This window comes from Misgurnus anguillicaudatus, chromosome 17 (assembly GCF_027580225.2).
Source record: "Misgurnus anguillicaudatus chromosome 17, ASM2758022v2, whole genome shotgun sequence".
NCBI classification, from domain to species: Eukaryota; Metazoa; Chordata; class Actinopteri; order Cypriniformes; family Cobitidae; genus Misgurnus; species Misgurnus anguillicaudatus.
The window spans coordinates 706,017-728,936 of record NC_073353.2 but is presented as its reverse complement, the minus strand read 5'-3'; the positions used below and the strand labels follow the sequence as shown (position 1 = coordinate 728,936).

The 22,920-nt window shown below is 38.1% G+C and overlaps 1 protein-coding gene across 1 annotated transcript in view; it reads right to left on the bottom strand.

Annotated features, from left to right (window-relative positions):
- Window positions 1–20,042: 20,042 nt before the first annotated feature.
- Window positions 20,043–22,920, bottom strand: part of acvr1c (activin A receptor type 1C) — an 84,659-nt gene continuing 81,781 nt past the window's right edge. Inside the window, exon 9 of the mRNA XM_055214805.2 lies at window positions 20,043–20,367. Coding sequence (XP_055070780.2) covers window positions 20,242–20,367 — 126 coding nt within the window. The 3' untranslated portion in view covers window positions 20,043–20,241. The remainder of the gene's footprint in view (window positions 20,368–22,920) is intronic.

Sequence of the window (22,920 nt, the reverse complement as noted above, 5' to 3'; positions counted from 1 at the left end):
AATGTTGCAGTCCCTTAAAGGCCAATTCGCACTGGTCAGACAACTACCAATTTCAAGAGACACCAACAGATACCAACAGACACCCACATTCTATGTCTTATTTACTTTGATCCAACAACTGTCAAGTCTCATTTTGGTCTCTAGATATGGCTTTGGTCATTGCTCAATATAAGTCCATTGGATTTTTTACCATTTAAAAAATCTATTAGGTTCCAGATACGTAATAGCACACTTCTTCAACAAGCCGTCATTTAATCAATACTCCTGTGGCCTTTGACACTCTATGTGAAAGTTTCTTGAGATTTTTCAATAAAAAAAGCAAATTCAAGATATAGTAAGTAGGGCTGAAACGATTCATCGAGTTACTCGATTTATTCGATTAAAAAAAAATGCCTCGAAGCCTCGTTAAATTCCAATGACTACACGCTACACGCGCCGAGATCTGATTCACACGGACCGTTGTTCAATGTTCAGGAAGCAAATCATAGCGCGTGGTACATTTTGAATTTAGTTGGCGCGATGGCGGAGCGAATATGTCCATAAACGGCAGAGAGAGAGAATGTCTAAAGTTTGGGATCATTACATTATCATTACATTCAGCATCTGAACTGAAAACATCCACTGCTGTTTCACCAAGCGTCGATGAAACAAGGTAACGTAGCTTCCGCTGATTTTAATCCCATACTGTATTTGTAGCGATGCCGTTATGCGGATTGACTAGATATGATGTATAGCTTTGATGTTTTTAAGTAGTAAACGTATTCACGTTCAATTGCAGGAGAGTATAGCTTAAAAAATAACCCCTTCACACACACGCATGCACTTTACAGGTGTGTGTACCAAAAAACGGCACCACAGTGCAATCATATATGGGCAACTTGTAATTTGACATATTTTGTTCAATAATAATAATCTCTGTCTTATTGGAGTTTAGCATAAGGAAGTTATTCTCTTTCACGCGAATCAGACCGATCGCGCAATGCATCACATATGCTTAAACTTTTATGTAGCCATACAACAATAATTTCAGCTGCATGCATTCACTGTATACAGCGGGACGTGATGTTGTGATTTTTGAACGGATTCTTAACCTAAAATGCACCCCAATGCAAGTGATGCAAACCAAATGCAGCGTTCTATTGAAAAGTAATGTATGTATTTCGGCAGTACCAAAATGCAATGAAGCAACTGCACGTCTGACTGGGGTGTCACTCTTCCTCACGCACAGAACGCGCGCACACACACAGGTTGTTACCATAGCAAATATGCTCACCCCAGAAATGATATATGTTAGTAGCCTAATTGTAAACGCTGCAGGTGTAGAAATGTACATAAACCAGATATTTACTTTGATGTCAGGGCTAGATTACAGCATGAAACCTGTTGTGCATATTAATAAATTAAAGTGTAATTGTTGGCACTGGCACTTACAAACACTAAATGGGTAAAAATTGAAATAAATAGGCTTATTTTTTGGAGCCAAATACCTCTGTTTTTTTTTTTAGAAATAAAAGCCAAATGCTTGAACATTTTACAGCCAAGTCATTTTCGTTATGCATTATTTGTTTTGGATGTTTAAAAACACACACAAAATTGTTATCCGATTACTCGATGAATCGATCGATTCAGTGCTAGATTAATCGATTACAAAAAGAATCGATAGCTGAAGCCCTAATATTAAGCCCTCTCTACTGAACAGCCAGTGCTTGAAGTGGACTAGTATGGTATGCAATTTCTGTTTTACCTTTTATTTCAAAGACTCTGGAAAAATTTGTTTCTGTATGAGATTTTTCAGTCTGGCTTTAAAGCTGTACATAGCACTGAATCTGCTATGTACCTTTGGAGAGTGTTAAACAACATTTTCTTAATTACTAACACCTTGTCCTTTAAGATTTGTCTGCAGCATTCTTCTAGTGTTGACCACCCAACACTGATCGTTAGTTTAAAGTTTTGGGTGGGACTGTCAGTCACAGTTATCAGTAAGAGGGTAATATTAAGATGCATTTTGGTTGATTGGATCACAAGTGGACGACGCTAAAGACAGTTATAAAAGAGGTTTAAAACATTTTGAGCTTGTCTACTTTTGACCACATTCAAAGGTAGTCGAAAACACATTTGACCGATTGCTTTCTCTCCCCCTTTTGATCTAACGTAATGTACTAAGCACAATGTTTTACGTAGTTTCTGAATTCTATCATGAACACACAGTGTACAGCGCTATATTTAGACTTTCATTGATAAAAACTAAAGTGTCTGCTCTCCACGAGCGTCCTTCATTAGTTTCACTTAGCGAGCATGTGAAAGTTGTGCAAGCTTATTTCATCAATTGCTGAGAGAAAGACCATCCTCAAAGTAATCAGGCCAGAAGAGGTCAAAAGTGGACAAAAAAGAAGGGTTAAAATACCAGGTGACAACGTGAATGTCTCTCTCTTGTTCACTTGTGATCCGATTGACAAAAATGCATCGTATAAACAGCCCCTAATAGAAAGTTTGTGATCAAATTTTGTGACTCTTCCTCCTTCACGGGTCCTCTATCTGCTCCTGTGGTCTTCCTCAAGGCTCGATTCTACAGTAGCACCATCCCTCGGAAAATATGGGGTGTTGTTCCAATTTTACACGGATGATATCCATCAGCTGATCTAAGCAGATCTTAAGTACTTACCTTCAGATCTAAAGTACTTTCAGCAAGTCATTTAAACGTATTGTTATTTTTACAGTCATTTTGGATGAAGGCATCCACTAAATGAAAAAGTTAATGTTTAAATAAGTGTGAACCACCCAGAGCACACAAGCAACCACCCTTAACATCCTGGTTGTGGTGAGTTTTGTATCGGTATAAGCATAACTCACACACTGTAGATGTACAAAAGCTACGAAATTTTCTCGGAATTAGTTATGACCTGGTATAAGCATTAAATTATATTAGAGGCTACACATTATAATTTATATAATCAGTTACACAGAATTGTCAAGCTAGACATTTTCCAAAAATTTGTTTAGTCCTGTGAAATCACTCTAAACTGATTCTCATTGATGCGGTGAAAGTCTGTAGAATTACCCACATGATCTTGCACTTTTGTCAACTTGGAGGATTACTGCTATCAGGGTGCAAACATGAATGAGAAAGACACAGTCATCTCGAGAACCCTCATCAAATATTCAAACGTGTGCACCATCTAAAGAAGACGGTTTGATTTGAGGAAATGACAGACCAAACCACAGATACCCAACGTATTTTCCAATACATTCTCATTTAGGCCATGGGGCCAGAAAACAGACAAACAACATATGCACACACAAATACACACACAATGCACGCCAAGATGCTTAGCGGAAAGATGTCTGACTCACTCAGCAGTCAAACTGATAACAAACTTGCTTAACGGTCAGATCTGCCTGAAACTGTCAAATCTGCAAGTTGTCAAAGTAGAAGTACTTAGTTGAGTCATCAAGCAGAATGTGTTAGGGTTTGGGTTAAAAACAAAGTAAAATCAGGACAGTGTATGCACTAGCAATTGGTGGGAAAATAACCAATAAATTACTTGTGCAGAGTCTGCGCCAGTAGTCGTGACAACAAAAACTAGGCTGTGCATGTCAGGAATTGGCAAGACAAGAACCCAGGCACAGACAATAATGAAAACAAACACTGAACTTTTATTAACAAAACAGGAAAAAAACTAAACCCACAAGGGGGTAAAAGGTAAAACAAACAAAAAATTAAACACTGATTAGACTAGACTTACAACAAAATGAAACACAGGACACTAACAAGACTAATATAAATGTACAAAGACTTGACTAGAATTTTACCAACAGGACAAAGTACTCACTGGTAAATTAGACAAATGCACAAGCACAGAACAAAGAGCACAGGGACATTAAATAGAGATGACTAATGAGGGGAAAAGGGGAAAATGATAACAGGTAAGGGAGCGGGTAAAAAGTGACGAGACACAGGAAATACGTGGTCTTATAGAACAATCCAAAACCACGTATCTCCCACATAAAACATTGTACTGTCAGGACTCTGCCATACTAGAACTAGATATACAACAAGACAATAAACCGGCAGAATCCTGACAGTGCATGGGGTGTTTTCTATGGCTTCTAATCATGGCCATAGCCAGGGTTTGAAAATTACCGAGGTCCAGGGTGGGGGGTTAAGAGTTAACAAATGCTATCCAAGGTGTAAAAAGTGCACTTAAATAAAGTACACCTTTTAAGTACACTTAGTAAATGTACTATTTTCGTGCACTCATTTTGTGTCTTATATATCACATTTGTTTTTGGTACTTCTTAAAATTAAGTTAAGAACATCTAAGTGTTATTTTTAGACATCATTTTTTTTATAAAAATCTAGTTGGTACTGTTATTCTTACTTTTTCAGGTAAACTGAAGTACTGCTCGAGTAGAACTTACTTTTAAAAAGTATATTTGTAGCATAACTTTACATAAACTTACAAATGTACTTGCTAGTATTTAAGTGGTTTAAGTACATTGAAGCATACTTTATTTTTACCCTACCCAGTCTCCTGAGGATGCGTATAAATAGCACGAAGTGTAAAACTCGTGCAATACATACGCCAAATTCCACTTTGGCGTGCATATGGTGCACGGGTCCTTCCCATTCACTTGAGCGGGGCATTTTTTTTTGTCGTTTTATTTTTTGGTTTCTCAGTTTTTTTCTGTTTTTTTAAACCATTTTCGGTTGGGTTTAGGGTTAGATTTTAGATTTGCTTAATGAGGTTATTTAATATACAGGTTTCTCAATGTTTTTGTCCATATTTAAGCCATGGTCACTTGGAGTTGGGGTTAGAGTTAGGGTTTGGGTCATTTTTATATAACAAAAAGTTGTTCTAACCCTAAACCCAAGCGAAAATGGTAAAAAAAATAGCAAAAAAATTGAGAAACCAATAAATAAAACGACAAAAAAAGATGCCCCGTTTAAGTGAATGGGAAGGACTTGCGTATCATATGCACGCCAAAGTGGAATTTGGCGTATATATTGCACGAGTTTTACACTTCGTGCTATACGCATTTTCAGAAGACCTGGGATCTAATATATTCTGTCTTAACCTTTTAACACTTTGAGTACACACTCTGTTTTGGGGGATGGACTGGGACTGCTGGATTATTTATTACTTTTTCATGCAACAATGTTTATTTTTGTAATCATTTTAATAAGCAATATTATATAACAAAAGCGTTACAAGATTTTAAACAAGAAATTGTTTAGTGCTCTTATTGTTTTCAGCATGACTTTGTTAAAGGTTGACTTCTAAATTAAATTAAATAACAGAATTCTTAATGCTTATGTTTTGTTGAGATTAGCTTTACCTTTTTACGCTACGTGTTTTAGCATATTTGGCATATTTTATTTAAACCCAATTCTTCTACATCTTTGTACCAGAGTTATTTTCTGTTTTTCGATAGCGTTGTTGATACTGTTGATACTCTTACAGACACAATTATGATGATTACTGCTTCTTAATGTAGTATCAGCAATAACCTGCTCGCGCTGAATAATGCGTCTTATTTGATAACTTTCAGTTTCCATGTTGCCAGATATTAGTACGAAAAACAAGCAAAAATAATTGGCCTTAAAAAACAAAGTTCGTCCAAACCTTGTATTTCAGACATAAATCAGAGAAATTGCTAATACTAACCTACACCTAACAATCACTTTAAAGATAATGTGAAAGTGTCACATTAATTGCTAAAACACTACGTCTAAAGAGGATTTTTAACAATGGGATCTGGCAACACTGCAACTTCTGTACCCGCGCTGTCGCAGCTTAAGCCAATCTTTGTCATTTTACACTAAAATATATACAGTAAAGTGTCCAAACTTAATTATATATGCAGATTCGTTGTGAAAAACGTATTAGTCATTCAGAGAACTTCAAATTTAATTTTTTTTAATTACCGAGGTCCGGACCTCTGTGACCTCATAGCTGGCTACGGCCATGCTTCTAATGGCGGTTTTCCATTGCATAATACCCCACGGGTCAGGTCGTGTCAGCTCACTTTACTTTAGCTTTTCCATTGAGTTCAGTACCACTTCAGAGTGGGAGGAATTATAGGCATGTCTTTAGATTTGCATTGCCTACTGCAGTGACATCACAAGTGGGAGCGAGCAACAGAGGGAGCATTGTTGGAATACAGTGTTTCCCATTCATTTATTTGTCAATCCAGCACAAGATAATTGACCACCACAATTAGATTTTTGCAATTATCACAACCTCTGTCTCTGTACAAAACAACCGTGGTCACCATGCTCTGCTGAGCCTAATTTAAATAGCAAAAATGACATGCATATGTTATGGGTCACGTGGAACTCGTGAACAGATTACTAAATGTAGTCATTTGAAATGCCCTGAATGATCAGGAAACAAAACAAGAAGCAGCAGATTTAGTGGCTTTCCTTTGCGTAGCTCAGTAGCATCTTTAACAACACATCTTGAACAGCATACAATAAAAGATCTTTTAATAACCAAATGTTCAAAAATTTTTCTTAAATGTTCAAATAGACCCCTTCACGGTTCACGTCACAGGCGGTTCCCACTGCGCATGTTAGGGTCAGAAAAGTCATTACAGCAGTTTGAGTTGCGTATTATTCGGTATCGTCAAAAATGCCTACTTACGTTGTGGGCTGTGAAAATCGCACCAGGTCTTCCGTTAAGTTTTCGCAATTCATGCAGCATCTCAAAAACAAAAAAAGACAACATCTGCGGCTGCAAGCAATTAACGTGCTGACTGGGACAATGCAAATATCAAACAGGCTTGTGTTTGTAGTGCTCACTTCATTTCAGGTAAGTCATAATTTTTCAGCCCTGTTAGATTAATCTAGAAAGCCTAAATGGTATGAACAGTTTGACCCCATGCTGCGCGCGCACCCGATAGTCATTCAATGTTTACAAACCTTGAAGGGGTCTATTGTTTTCTTAAATACACCCTAATAACCAAATGTTCAAAAAAATTTCTTAAATACAAAAGACACTTTGTATCTCCTATCTCATTGTTATTTCAGTATTCTTCAAACTGCACATCGCATCCCATAAATGATCACTATATGAAGAGTTTCGTTGCAAAACGAGATATATCCATTTTTTAACATTTTTGTCAAAACATCTTTATTATTATGTTATCATGTTATTCTTTTGTTTTATGGTGCTACTTAGCTGAATTTTTTAAGTTATGAAGGTTTAAATCAAAACAAACCAACTGCAGTTGAATTGAAATTAATTGGAATGCACAACCAAAAAACGAGATAAAATTCGCAAGTCATACGCATATTACAACAATGTACGATTAACTAAGAATAAAAGTAAACTTGTTAATATTCTGAAATAAGACAGTCTTGATGACGAATGCATCCTAGATATGTGACCTCCTAGGTCCTAAAGCTGAAGTTAGGTCCAAACCCAGTTCATATTAATCCTTATTGTAATTAATATTTACAAATTACAAACAAATTACAAAGAAACACTGCTTATAGACTTATAAGGCCAAAGATTTACCCGCAATGAATTTTATCCACAGCCAGCGGTGATTTTCAGCAAGACTGGCCGAGGTGAGGTGCCGTTGTCCGGTATATATGAGCGCTGAGCGCCCGCTGATTATCTGGAGCTCCCATCGCCAAAAACTCGAAGGAAATGTTTAAATAGGCGATATCTTTATGAACCTACTGCAGATTCTTGTTTAAAAAACATACATTCTCGACTGAAATGCTTTCAAAACTTAGAATTTTGGCATAATAACATAAATATTTCCTAAATCCGTCTGCTCAGCGCTCACGACCTGCATATCAACCTGGAATGGTTTTTAATTTAAAACAGCTGATTCGTATTATGTTGGATTTATTCAGTATTCGCTACATTCGCAGATACACAATAAGAATAGCTAAATCCTTCACAAAAACAATAAGTTGTTTTTATTCCAGTCATTTTTAAAGAATTTTAACACAAAAAAATTACCAAACTACATGAAATTAATTTTATTAAATAAAGTTTACATATTCAATTTCATCAAATCTACAAGCCTGCAGAATGACTTTTTACAGTGTATGTTGTTGTTATACATGTCTGTTTACCAGTCTTCCGTTTTTACAATAACCTCACATACCTGAATTATCAGGAGAACCAAAACAAGGAGAAGCAGATTTTGTGTCTTTCCTCTGCGGATGTGCCACCACAAACTGAAAGTATGGAAAACACTTGTATGGTGTTTCTGATTCTCAGCCTATGGATGTTTTTCACCACTAAATGGGAGATTGGGAACTTACAACAAAGCCCAGATGACAACAGGTTTGCACAAGGCAGCGCACGCACAAAGGTAAAGCTAGTCTTGCATTAAGCGATGATGCTGGTAGTGAAGATTCTTTCAGACCAATCAGTGATCTACAGTGTTTTTACATCACGTTTTAGTATCAGCTCATCTTGCTTGGGACCTCAACCGAGGTGGTACTAAATAAAGTAGTGGCTACCCTGTACTGTATCAAGTGAAAAAGCCCTCAAGAGTAAGCTGACCCGTGGGGTACTATGCAATGGAAAATAGGGGGTTTGCTATTAGGGAATACATTTCAAATGTTTAGGTTAAAATCATACTAAAAAAGAATCATACGCTGAGGCTTAAAGCTCACGTAACACACGCTGTTTCTGCATTTCTGATATCATTCTGGAGTACCTATAGAGTAGTATGACATCCTTTATATCTCTGAAGAGTCTTTAGTTTAATCAGATTTATAAAAGAAATATTAGCTTTAACGAATCTTTCCGATAACGTAAGAAAAAATGAAGACGGAGGAGTTATAACACGGGAGGAGCGAGTACGAGTCATGCAACACTATACAACACTTATAACGTATGATTCACTACATGTTCGTGTCATTTATATAATATACACGCGCCTATTTCCAACATAAGGCAGAAGTCTTACTTACCACGTGTAACTCGTCATGACCCGGTTCTGGAAATCCACCGCATCAAACACACACGCAAAACTCCGCTGCTAATCCGGATAATAAACTATATCCATTGTTTCCATGAGGCTGGATGTCTTCTCCTTACATCCAAAAACACACTTCTTGTTGTGCCATTGTTGACTTTTGAAATTAAACAAAGCTGAGTGGCGTGATAAGCTGTTAGCAAGCTCTAGCGTCTCCCGCTGACTGACGGCTGGGCGGGGTTTTCCGGGGGAAGTTTTCCGGCGGAAGCCCATATAAAGAAGTGATACGTATCGAAAACCCCTGAAACGTCAGTTAGAACCGTAATCGAAAAAAATTAGCCGAAACTTGTACGAACCCTGGCGAAGTACATTCGGCACAGAAATACTCTGAAACACGCCCAACTGCATTTTTGACACTTTGCCTACGTTTAGCATGAGGAAACAACTCTATAACTGTGTTAATAAGTCAGAATGCTTGAAATACCATTAAACCCCCCCTTTAAAAATCCTTTATATGGGTGTAAAAATTACTAGATGCTGTTTAGGTATGGCAAAGTGATGTTAACATAGCAACCCTTAAAAGAGCTCATAAATATTGCATTATTTCGTCACCATTTTGCGCGTGTAGGTCCTGAAAGCGATATTTTTTTTTCCTATAACGCGTTGTGTTTTTTGTTTCATGCATTAAAGTACCAATCAATCCACAGGTTCTTTAGTGCTGTAACACATCCTAAAGGTCGACTTCTCAGAGTTTTTCAAAATAAAGGTAAATCGGGTTTAAAAGTGTCCCGCTGCTAATATTGTTGCATTATGTTGAAAAAGTATATTATTCTAATTTGATTTAATTTAATTTTTACTGTTTTTTAATTCTCAACAATTCAACTTTGTTCTGTCGGGTTGCTTTTAAAACATTTGATGAAACTGAAATGTAAAATGGAAATGTACACAGAATCTAAACAAATTTATACATTAAGTTGTAGCCTGTATAATCAGCGTTCACAAAGTTGTTTCAGCTTTAGCCATTGCTTTAAATGTGTATTAAAAACCTTGAGTCCTTTCAGTGTTTTAATTTCTGATGGTAAAGCATTCCACCATTTTATGCCATTTTAAAGTGATGTCTGACCAAATGTTGTTCTACGTTTTGCGACTATACAGCCTATACAGTGCGGCGCGGCTTTTTATAGTGCTAAGCAACCACCGAGTAAGCTGTCTTGTCAATCAAATATTGACGCGTGAGCGCTCTTTTACTGTTAACTGTCATATTAGCAGAAACTTTAAAAATAGGACGCTTGCTCTGACCTTGTTTGAGGGTGAGAGGTGCACAAAGACGCAGGAGAAAGTGAGCGAGGGGAGTCCGGTTCTTCAAAGCCCTTGTAAACTTCCCTTACCACAACGTAAGGCCCGCCTTTCCCCTCATTCGCGTCGGGCGCTTCTCCGCTCTCAGCGCTTCTTCAAAAGCGCGTGCTGCGGCTGGCGGCAAAACCCTAATTTGTAGGGGGCGTGGTAAGGCTTTGGCAATCAGATGTCTAGTAGCAGTCAATCTGCTTCACAGCCAATCACGGGCCCCCTACTTGTTCGGGCCCCGGGGCTTTAGCCCCGCCAAGCCCTATGGTTAATGCGGCCCTGTATGTCCTAGCTGACAGGGCGTTGAAAGTAACAATGCGCTACTTATGTTCAAAGTGAAATTACACTAAAGTCGTTTTACATTTATTCAAAATTCCATGTGGTATTTATAGACAACACTTCTGAGTTATTTACCACAGGAAAAATATATCTCTGTCTAAAACAAACATTTTTAAAATGACACTTTTTTTAATGGTACTTTCGCCCCTGCTCTCCCCTACAGTACAAATATACACATTAATATTTCCTAAACCAACAGGTATTTGAAAACATTGCAAAGTGTTCATCAAATTCAGAATCAGAATGAGGTTTATGAGAATCAGAAATGCCTATAATATTTCTCCCAAATACTGAAGAAACAGAAATGAGTCATGAAAAATAGTTTATTGTGCTATAGCATACATTGGAATAAATAAAAAAACTTAAACATCAACAATTAAAAACAAAGGAAACTACTTCACAAAAATGTATGACAATGAAAATATATGCAAGCTAATGAATCTCACTGAAATCCATAAGAACATTTTACCGATGGCAAAGGCTATGGTTTGGAATGTTTTAAAGGGGACATATAATGAAAATCTGAATTTTTTCATGTTTAAGTCCTATAATTGGGTCCCCGGTGCTTCTTTCAACCTAGAAAATGTGAAAAAGATCAACCCAGTAACTTAGTTTTGGTAAACCATTCTCTGCAAGCATGTAAAAAATAGCTCATTGAAATTTGGCTCCCCTTGTGATGTCAGAAGGGGATAACACCACCCCTTATGCTGCACTATCCAACCGTGGCACTGCCGTTTAGTACAGAGATAAACTCATCTGCATTTAAAAGGACACACCTAAAAATGGCACATATTATGAGCTAAAACTTCGCATACGTACTCTGGGGACATTAAACATTTATTTAACATCTTTAAAAGGTCTCAAAAAGTGTCCCCTTTTTAAACAAAGACACATCTCTCTTGTCTCTACAGTCTGCTGTCCTGACTACTTAAATTATCAAAAGATTTATGTCAGTAACTGTTACATACTTGGGTATGATTTATTTTCCATGTCAAAACTGGCAATGCATTATGTAAATGATGTTTTCCATTACAACATGAGCTTTAGTATTTCTCAGGAGCATCCGTTTATTTATAGTGACAATTTGCTGAGATTTTGGGGGAAAGTTTGAGAAACTTTAAGTGTAATCTAACAACTACTAATCTACAATAACAAACAGTCAAAAACAGTCTACATATTATCTAAACACCGTTTCTTTGGTAAAGATTAAATAAATAGTAGGGGAGACCGGGGTTGGTTGTCACAATTTTTACTCATGCATGAATTGCTCATCTTAAAAAAATCTTTCAGCAGTAATTCCTACATGAAATGAAACTTTGGAGTCTTGGCTTTAAATGTGTATACTTTTTACTTTTCAAATGTATTGTAACGGGAAGTAATTAACCATCAAAGACACTCTGATACAATGTGACAACCAACCCCATCACGGGGTTGGTTTGTCACAGGGTATGGGGTTGGTTGTCCCTATAGAGGTTCAATAGGATTTCAGTGATAAATTGGGATCTGAAAAGATAATGTGTAACTTTTTAGTAGGGGTGCACCGAAATTTCGGTCGCCGAAAATTTCGGCCGAAAATGGCATTATCGGTTTCGGGCCGAAATAAAAAATCCAGCCGAAAATGTAAACCGAAAATGAATGTCAACCGCGCCACTTTCATCTGTGCGCTAGCGCTTGGGTTTCACGGTGATCAGTCGTCTCCCACCCCTCCCCTTCGTGCTCAAGCAGGTTTCACTCAGGGTCCAGCTGTTTGCACGCGTCTGCAAAGATTAAGAATGTCTTGATGTGTAAACTTTAGAGAGAGTCGCGCTATGTGTCTCTTACTGTAATCCATTAACGTACATTTGGCGAATAAAGCAACGAAACACAACGTAACGTTTTTATGTGGAGCGACTGTTGCGCTGTTTGGGATTCACCATCAGTCTCTGTATATGCATGCGTTTAAGTGCCCTTAAAGCCGAAAGTATACTAGGGACGTCCGCGTATGCGCGCCATCATTTTCGTCATCAGGAGGGTCCGCGGCCGGCCGCGCGGACCGTCTGCGTGCAGCCCAAAATTTGAGACCGCACGGACAGTGCGCGTACAGTCCGCGTACAACATCGCATGCGCGTGAAAATATTTAGACAGGACACTCCACTACAAACAATTATACACAGGAAATAGACAGCATTTGCACACATACTATCGTTTTTCTTCTTTAATTTTATTTCATCCATAAACAGAGAGCTGTGGAGCATGTTTGTTACCATATTGTTTGATTCCTGTTCTTTGTTGTCTTCTTGTTTGTTCTAAACTGTGTTTGCAATGGTGGATTGGTTTCTTTTCTTCACCTATCCTAATGTTTTAATGTACTGTAAATGTCTCCAAATCAGTGCTGCACTAGAGTAATAATTTGAATAGAGACGCGTTTAAAAAAAAAACAAGCAAACATAATTTCTCTCTGTTATTGACAGGGCACATATAAACAAAATTCTCAGTACAGTATTCTTTTTCTAATAAAAACATTTGTTTATGTCTGTATAGATTAGTCAGATTAACCTACTGAAGTCTGTGTCATTAATGTTGATCAAACAACCCATGACAAAGAGACAAATAGCTCTAAAAAATAATAATATATTTAATTTATTGTGTTATGATTAATTTAATTTGATTTCTGTCCCTAATGCTAATTTCAGACCTTATTAATGCACAACTTTGTTCTCTTTTATAAATGTTTGCAATTTCTTTATTGTTTATTAGATTTTTCCCACCTGCTTTTTGCTGAAAAATAATCTGATCTGTGCCTCAAAAACTGTAATGTGATCCGAACTGTGAGTTTTTTTATCCGTCACACACCCCTAGTAAAGTTAGCACACAGTGATAGCCATAAATGCAATTGTACTAATAATTGGCATAATAATTTATTTCGGTGTTTCGGTTTCGGTTTTTCGGCCTTGGTTTCCTTTTTTCGGTTTTCGGTTTTTTCTACTTTTTAGTTTTTTAAGCTAGAAACTTCAAATAAGTTTTAATATGAATCCCCCCCTATGATAGTTGTTATTAATGCCCCTTATGTTTAAACAATGGAATTAAAGTAGGTGATCAGTTACTTGAATAGGCTTTATGCCCAGCTGCACTATGAACTTCAGCCAGCTCCTTGTTTCCTGTCTGCCATTATTGGACAAACTGATTAATCCAGGTGAGTCTGATTATGGTTGTTGTGACTAAGGTCAGGCACACCTGGATTAATCAGTTTGTCCAATAATGGCAGACAGGAAACAAGAAGCTGGCTGAAGTTCAGGAAGTAGTGCAGCTGGGCATAAAGCCTATTGTCTACTGTGTTGAGAAATAAAATGAAATCTTTTTTTTAATGTTAAAAACTCTTTATTTAATGCTTTATTTTATTTTAACAGCAAACAAAAACAAACAGACAAACAGTCTTAAAAGGTCTACATGTCCAATATTCTTATTTGACAACCAACCCCACAAGCTATGTGACAACCATCCCCAACTGACTTCTTGACAAACATGATAAGCTAGCTGCCACACGGCTTTAACTTGATAGCTAAAAGATGACTCAAAATAAAGCTACTACTTTTAGCTTTTTAATGAGTGTTTTGTTTTTGAATGACTAATATCCTACAAGATCTCAACACAAAAACAACACCAACATAAAAATTTACTCTGACCCATAAAAATTAAAAATTGTCTCCTAAACTCAATGTTTTGTGTCTGCTCAGCAAAATTTCAAGTGCAAATGAGTAAGCTATTAAAGGCTAACAAATTGATATCAAAATTGTACCACAGTGCCATGTAGTATGTCTGGAATAGGCAGTGTGACAACCAACCCGTGAGACAACCAGCCCTGGTCTCCCCTATTGCTTATCCCTAACAGGAATATTCCTTAACAAGTTTGAGTTCAGTGTGTCAGCCTGGAAACAAACCCCATCTCCATGTACCCTTCTCTTATTAAAGAATTATATGCGTTTAAGTCTAAATTATAACATGTTTCATAGGCTCATGTTCCTACTGCTCCTGTAGCTCAACTTGTAGAGCATTGCATTAAGAGCGCAAATGTCATAGGCTACTATACACTGAAAAAAACAGCATAAAGTTAACTATTTAAGTTTTGACCTGTAAATAGTTGACATAAATTATAACAACTAGTTAAGTTAAAGTAGCATCAAAAATATATGTTTATTTGACAAAAATGCAAACATTTACAGTGTAGGTTTAATTCACCAAGAACACACACAGTGATAAAAAACATATAGCTTAAATGCACTGTAAGTTACTTTGGATAAAAAGCATCTGCCAATTGTGTATATTTAATGCATCTGAAAACCCCATCCTAAACACCTTTTGTTAGTGCCATTGAGAAAGGTTCCTTTCATTTGATATTATTAAATAGTGATGTCACATACAAGAATGTTCTAGATAACATACTGTACATGTCACAGGTCAGGCGGACCACAGATGTAACAAGCCACGCCCCTTCCTAGTTTCCACCTCGAGGAGGTCCCAAAGCCAACCCAATGACCAGACAACACAAGCGTAAGTATACAATTAAAATGCAACTTTATTTAAATTACTTAAAAGAATTTGGGGAAAGGGGGGGGGTTAAAAGGTTTTCTCTTCTGTCCTCCAGGTGGGCCGTACAGGGGGAGAGGGAGAGGTGCCAAGTGCCAGGGATCCAAGGCACCGCTGCGGGGCGGGGACAGGGGAACAGGTCTCCTACGCCTTGTTTTCTTGATCCCGTGGCGCCCTCCTCTTCTCCTGGAGGCAGATTAAAAGAAAAGTATATTACAGGTGGGTTCAGTACAGTAACTGTCCGACACTTATCTCACGTCAGGGCAGTCCGTCCCTCGCCTCTGTCATAGCGCTCGAGCAAGGTAGGTCCTCCCAGGCGACTGGGCTCGCCCTCTCTCTTTCCGCAAACGTGCAACTGTAAACACAGAGTACTACTTGACAGTGGCTAAGACTTTGTTTCTCTATCACCCAGGTAACTCGTAGCAGTGTGCAAGGTAAGTACTTCACAGGTGCTGAACTCGGACTCTCTCTCTTTCTGCAGGTTTATAGCTGCAACACAGAGGATCACTTTGACAGGTAACTGAGACTTTTGTTCTCACCCAGGTATCTCGTAGCAGTGTGCAAGGTAAGTATTTCACAGGTGCTGGACTCGGACTCTCTCTCCTTCTGCAGGCTTATAGCTGTAATACAGAGGATCACTTTGACAGGTAACTGGGACTTTTGTTCTCACCCAGGTATCTCGTAGCAGTGTGCAAGGTAAGTATTTCACAGGTGCTGGACTCGGACTCTCTCTCCTTCTGCAGGCTTATAGCTGTAACACAGAGGATCACTTTGACAGGTAACTGGGACTTTTGTTGGTCACTCTGGCGGCTCGTAGCAAAAAGCAGAGGTAAGTAATAATCAATAACTACGTCTCGTGTAGTCATTCTCTTAGCTGGTAATATCTTTAGCATTAAACAGGCAATTCAATTTCATTTACAGCTCGTGGACGGTGGACTTACGGCGACTGCACTGTAACCAGTCGGTAGGTGTACTCACAGACCTTGGTGTAGTAGAACGTTGTGGCACAAGCCTACCCAGAGGCCTCTTGTCCTTCAGGGGACCCTTTCACTTCCCTCTCCTCTCTTCCACTTACAGCCACAAGAAATGGACAGGGGCGCACCTTTGAAGAGGCTCCGTAACAGGTAAGGTTAATCCACACTACTCTCTTTACAGCAGTACAGTTTCTTTCTTCGTACACATAAAGCACGTTTTGGTGTTTTTTTGTTTACTCACACAGACCAGTCGCCGGTATACTTCACCACCGCCTCCACCGAGCCAATGCAAATCCAAAGAATCACCAAAAAGGGACGTCAATACAGGGGTCACAAGCAGCATATGTTAAAAGTTTTGTTTCTCGAATTCCACAGCCTCCCATTCTCCCACGGTAAGTTCAGTCAAGGGGGCTACTGACAGCGTAAACACAGCATCACACTGCACAAAATGTAAGTGTACACTCACAGCAAAGACACAGACTCCCCCACAGCACTTCTCACACAAAATAAGGTCGTCCCCCGCTTCCTAGAACTGTCCCCGGGACCGGTTGGGCGTTGCAAGAAGGGAGGTCAATAGGTGTACGTCGCTGCCGCGGCTCCTTACTTCTCCCTGGGTCGTTCTTCCCGGCTCTCCCACCACTCTGCTCCATGGTAGGGCCGCTAACCTGATTGCTGAAGACTCACAATACACGTTGCAGCACACTTTCCACAATAATTCTCTGTATAATAATCCAAGTACTCACAATGAACGATGATGCTCTTCCCTTCGTTCCTTCTCCTTGTATTTATAAGATTCCTTTGCTCACCATACTTCCCGGCTCGCCCACCCTTCTGCTCCGTGGTAGGGCCGCTAACCTGGTTGCTCAAGACTCACACACGTTGAATGATGTACTTTCCACAATAACACGCTGTACAATGCCCCAAGTACTCACAGTGGTTAACGATACTCTTCCTTGTTTCCTTCTCCTCAGAGCGGACGAAATCCTCTTCACTCTGTACTTAATCCACGGCCGAAAGTCTTCCTCGACAAACACTCAAATACATCGATGATGCATGCAGGTTATTTCATTTGGAAACATCCAAAAATGAATGATATACTCAGCCCCGTGCTCCGTATCCTTCTCTGCTTCTTTGTCCAGAAAACATCAATCCCTGCCGCTATCCAACGTGACTTCGCCCAGCCCTTTACTCTGTACACCGGAACGGTTTGTCAGCACACCCGACCACACTGCAGCACTGCTACCACAACACAACAACAACCACTTTGCGTGTTTGAAGCTCTCTTTATATCCCACGCCTTCTTCACATCGTCCAATCCCCAGTCGCTACATTTAATTACTCACACCTGCGTTAAATCCGGCTTGATTTGACTCCCGGCGTTTACCGGAAGTTCCGGTGTTTCCGCTCTCTCGTCCGGGTGGGAACACCTCCGGGCGGAACCAATCTTCCCTACTTTTGGTTCCGCCCCTTGAAATCGTCACTGTGTGACATACACTACACCTTTAAAAAGTTTAGGGCCACTTCAATGAAAAGTTTATTTTTATGATTTTCATAATCTCATGATCTGAAGGAATCTCTTCACTAATATTATTAATAATTAAAGTGGTTTAAATATTAAAAAAATATTGTGTGAAAGTCTCAGGAGCAATGTACCTGCCTGCCTTACAATGTATTTGCATAAATTCATGCACCCTACTTAATGCGCATATAAACAACCAGCTTACATTAATAGTAAATAACTGGTAATTGACATGAGAGGTATGGCTTTGGAAAGAGCTCAGAGGGGAATATGAAACTTTTCGCTTTAAAGCTAGCTTGCTATTGCAAACTGCTACGAAACTGTCTACCTAGCTTTTCAAGTAGCCTGAAACCTTTCAATAGTGCAACAGAATCCATTTGAAAACACATTTCATATTAATATAGTACAAAATATACACATTATTCCAGCAGGCATACATTTCAGATTCTGAATGTCTTTACAGCATCTGGTTCAAAGGCTTTGGAGTACTCTGTTCTTGTCTTCATTTTGCGGCAAAAAATGACATTGACAGGGTTTGTCATGGACATTTGCAAAACACTAACTGCTTCCATTTAAATTCGGTAACAGGGATTAACATGGTTTACATGAAATCATCCTTCAGTAGAAAACCAAAAAAAGTATTTCCTTATACGGTAAACCATAATTGCACTATGTTTGATAGGGCTGCAAAATATATCGCATGCGATAGCCATTCACATCTCGTCAGCAAAGCCGGTTCCTTGATAAAATTCCCAGTAAATCGCCATCAGCCGCTCCCACATGGAGCAGCAATCACCACACAAAGCTGTAGTTTACTGACAAGCTGGGTTATATTAAATTCATATCGAAGGCAAACAGTCTGCGATAATAAAGGCGAAGGCTGCGTCCGAAAACTCTAAATTACTGTCTCCTGAGGCAGCTTTTCAGGGCAGGAAGGCATCAAGGCATGTCCGAATTCAATGTTAGGTTTACTTCCTGTCTCCTGAGATACCTATGCCTGGGCATACAATAAGAAGGTGATTCGAGTCTGGTCGAGTTCGAAAAAATAAAATGGCCTGCCAAGGAAGCGCCTGGAGCACAAATTTAGTGTAAATAAAGGTAGATGTTCACTTTTTACACCTTTTAGATGCATTTCTAGCGAGAATTGTAGTTTTGAAATATGTGATTAGTTATCACAAAGGCGCTCTCTGTTTATATTTCAAACACGCTGCCTTTGAAGTGTGTCCGAAATTCTTTCTCTGAGCTGCCTTCATGCCTCCGAAGTCATTTCCTCATGAGGCAGCGAGGCAACGAGTCACTGCCTTGAGTTTTCGGACGCAGCCGAAATTGTCCCGATTGGCTTTAGTAATTCCTGCTCCATCTGAAAGCAGGTGATGGCGATCCACTACTAATTAAGGAACCGGCTTTACTGACGAGACGCGCATGACAACCGCATGCGATCCACTGTGCTTGTGATTTATCAACCTAATGTTTGATGTCAAACTAAAAAAGCAACACATTGTTTTTGACATATTTTAAAGCAACACTATGTAGTTTTTTTTTTACCTTTAAATAATGTCTCTAAAATTATTTCAGTAGTAGAACAACTTTTAACTGGACAAATTGTACTGTTGCTGCAACCTGATCAGCCTCCTAGCTGCTACAAGCACACTCTGAAAGTGGCGGTGGAGGGTAGAGCACACAGCCCCGCCACTCCCCCTGCCTGCAGAAGAGTGTCTGATACCAGGCACTGTTGCGCTTTTCAACCACATGGGGGAGCTGTAAGTCATTTTTACATGGAAACTACATAGTGTTGCTTTAAATTATAAATAAGAAATATTTGTATTCCTCTTTCTAAAGTTGGGGTCTCAATATACATCATTACTACTCTTGATTAATAAAATAGACAATATACACATACAATGGCTCAACAATATTTGGACACTCAAGCAACACTTAAAAATGTATGAATGATTTTTAAAATGTTGAAAGCAGGCATTCAATAAAGCACACATACTGTTTTGCAGCAAAACATTTCACAGAATGAAGTTAAATTAAGTTTGAAATGATAAAACCAAGTGCATAGGACAAGTGGGAATAAACAACAGGGGCAAATTATAAACTTGAACTATTGTATGGTTATTCTGATAGTACACTTGTAAACGTGTGTAAACTTGAGTAGAAATTGACAACGTACATCAACAGAAAAGTGACCTTAGTTCTGAGGAAAAACCTTTGTTTGCAGAGGATATTTTGAAATGTATCCACTGATATATCCAGAAAATACTTCAGCGCCACTGTATGTTCATAGGTAACACCTAGCAAAACACTTACAAATCCAGCATGCAACTTGAAGCTTTTGGCACTTACAGGATTGGTTGAGGTAGCAGTATAATTTATCCTCACACATGTAATTAACGGCATCTACAGGCTACGGAACAAAGCAGACGCTTATTCATTAACCATTCCAATGCTTCAGGAACAGTACAACTTCGGGAACTGTAGTTTCCTTACTGAACTACAGGACTCTTTGGCATGTCAGACTAACCATTTGAAATGTTTCAACAGGCCAGTGCTTTACTCTTTAATGTCCTTGATCACAGTCACCTGATATAAAGTCTTCTTGACACGTAGTGCAGTTAGGCGAGCTGATGGATTGATGTACCAGCACTCCCGCATGATCTTACCCACAACCCTCAGTGCCTTAAAACAAACAAACATAGGTAATTCTTTAACTGGGAGCATATTATACCTATATCAGCATAAAATTGCTGACACAAATTTTTTTTATAAAAATCAACATATATTTTTATGTTACTTTAACAAATTGTTTAACTTAATTTGATAAGTTATGTCAACTTAAGTTAAACAAGAAATCTTTGAGCAATGAAACATTTGGCAAAGGACATGGAATTAATAATGGAATAATGGAATACATATATACATGGCCTTGATACAATTGAATTGGTGAATTTTGATGTAATGTGTGATGTGATGATGTGTGACAGCTGCTAGAGGAACTGCAATATACTAAAGGGATGTTGTATCTAGACCTCCTATAATAAGTTTTTGGAATAGCCGTGTTGATGGTTTGATATGGCATAAAATTTGGAAATTGCCTCACAAATATTTATTAACAAATAAAGTAAAAGAAATCTCTTATAAACTCATTTATAAATGTTACCCCAGTAAATATTTCCTTGTAAATAGATTTAAATGTGACATTGACATGTTTTGTACTTTTTGTGGTAAAGATACAGAAACATTTTTTTCATTTGTTTTGGAGTTGTCCTTATTCAAAAAAATTTTGGTTAGATTTGTGCTCTTTTGTTAGACTTCATATTTTGCCCAGCTTTAAACTTTGTTTTGAAAATATTTTATTTGGATTTTTCTCTTATGATATCTCCTTACATAAGGAATATTATTTGATTAATATGTTACTTTTGTTGGCAAAGTTTAATATACATAAGTGTAAATATGGAGATTATAAACCATTATTCCATATTTTTCTATTAGAAATTAAGCAATACTTAAATTCTATTTATAATCTGATAAACAAGAAAGCTGCTAAATGTATTAAGTATTTCCATGTTTTTATATAATTCTTTTTTCTCTTTCATCCCCTGGCTAATGTAAAAACAGTGTTGAATATGTTTGATTCAATAAAAAAAAAGTTTTAAAAAAACTGCAATATACTGTATTTCTTAGACATGCAAAACTTGTCAATTTTTATGACAACAAATAGCACAGAATAAACTTACTTTTGGATCATGATATAAAAACATCTTTTAACTAATAATCAAATATGTCATGTTGCTGTTGTATTATAACTGTATTCCTGCATGGTAACTTCTGGCAGCTTTCATGTCTGATTGTTTAAAAAATATGTTTCATATATTTTACATTTTTGCTGCACTTCCAAAATTTCTGTTGCACCATAGACTGTAAAAAATATGGGCGTAGTGACCTCCGTGACCTCACCCACTGGTTTGTGAAGAGTTTTTTGAAGCCATTAGTTAGCTGAGCCTGCCGTCACCATCTTGGCAGCGTGTTACCGCGCATCACCCACAGAAAACTGAAAATGGGTAAAGAGGCGGGAAGCTGAGGTGGCTGGTTGCAGAAACCACACCCACCTAGCTCGACTCTAGTGACAGCAGTGGCAGCTCACCCGTCACTCAAGTGGTCACGCCCTTAATTATGCAGAACTCTAAGGCTTAACATCATTTAAATAGATCAGTTACAAAAAAATTCACCCCCCTCACAGTTGTCATAAAGGGCACTTTTTGTACTTGGCTGTAAACACATTTATTTCTGCTGTAAATTTGGGCAGGGGTCTATGGGATTTACCCCCTTTTGGAGCCAGTCGTAGAATTGCAGTTTAAGTCACTTCCATGTTGGCTTCACAATAGAAATCAGAGGTTGCCCCTTGGTATGAACGCTTTCAGCGGCAACAATATAAACAAACAAAAGTTTGTAACAAAAGTAAATTTCTGCAAAGAATCAGTAACAACGGAGTTTAAAAGTAGATTACTTCTGATAACAAGCAAAATAAATAAATTACCTTAGTTCAAATTATAGCTAAAGCGTATTAACCAACAAACACTGGGCTAAGGTTACTACGTATGTGAATGTAGGCCTATAGATGATTTTAGCGGCAACAACATAAACAAATGTTTAAACAAACATTTTATTTTCCATAAGGAATTTGTTCCAGAGGTCAGTTTACCCTGCTGAAAAAACAATAAAACCATTACAGAAAATTCTAATGGTTTCCATTAAAATACCAATAGGAACCATTAGCTTTTACCATTAAAACCACTACACTGTAGTGTGTTTTGGGCAATATTCCATTAGAACCAATACATAGAACCAATACATACCATTAGAGACCAACAAAGACCAATACACTGTAGTGTGTTTTGGGCTATATTCCATCAGAACCAATAAAATTCCCAATAAAACCATTAGAATTTTCTGTAATGGTTTTATTGTTTTTTTTTTTCAGCAGGGTAGTCGCTAACCAGACCAATAAAATAGCACAGACGGGAAATTAACTTTGGGCCAGCGTAACCGCAGCAATGAGTGTGAAACTCTATACAATGTCTGTACAATGGGCCATTTACTAAACAGGGTAAATTAGCGTGAGAGCGCAATTCCAAAAAAGCACAGACGGGAGTGGTAATATCTGGGGGTTATTTACAAAAAACATAGGCGCAACAGCTGATTTTTATAATGACCAAAGCAATCTAGTAAGAG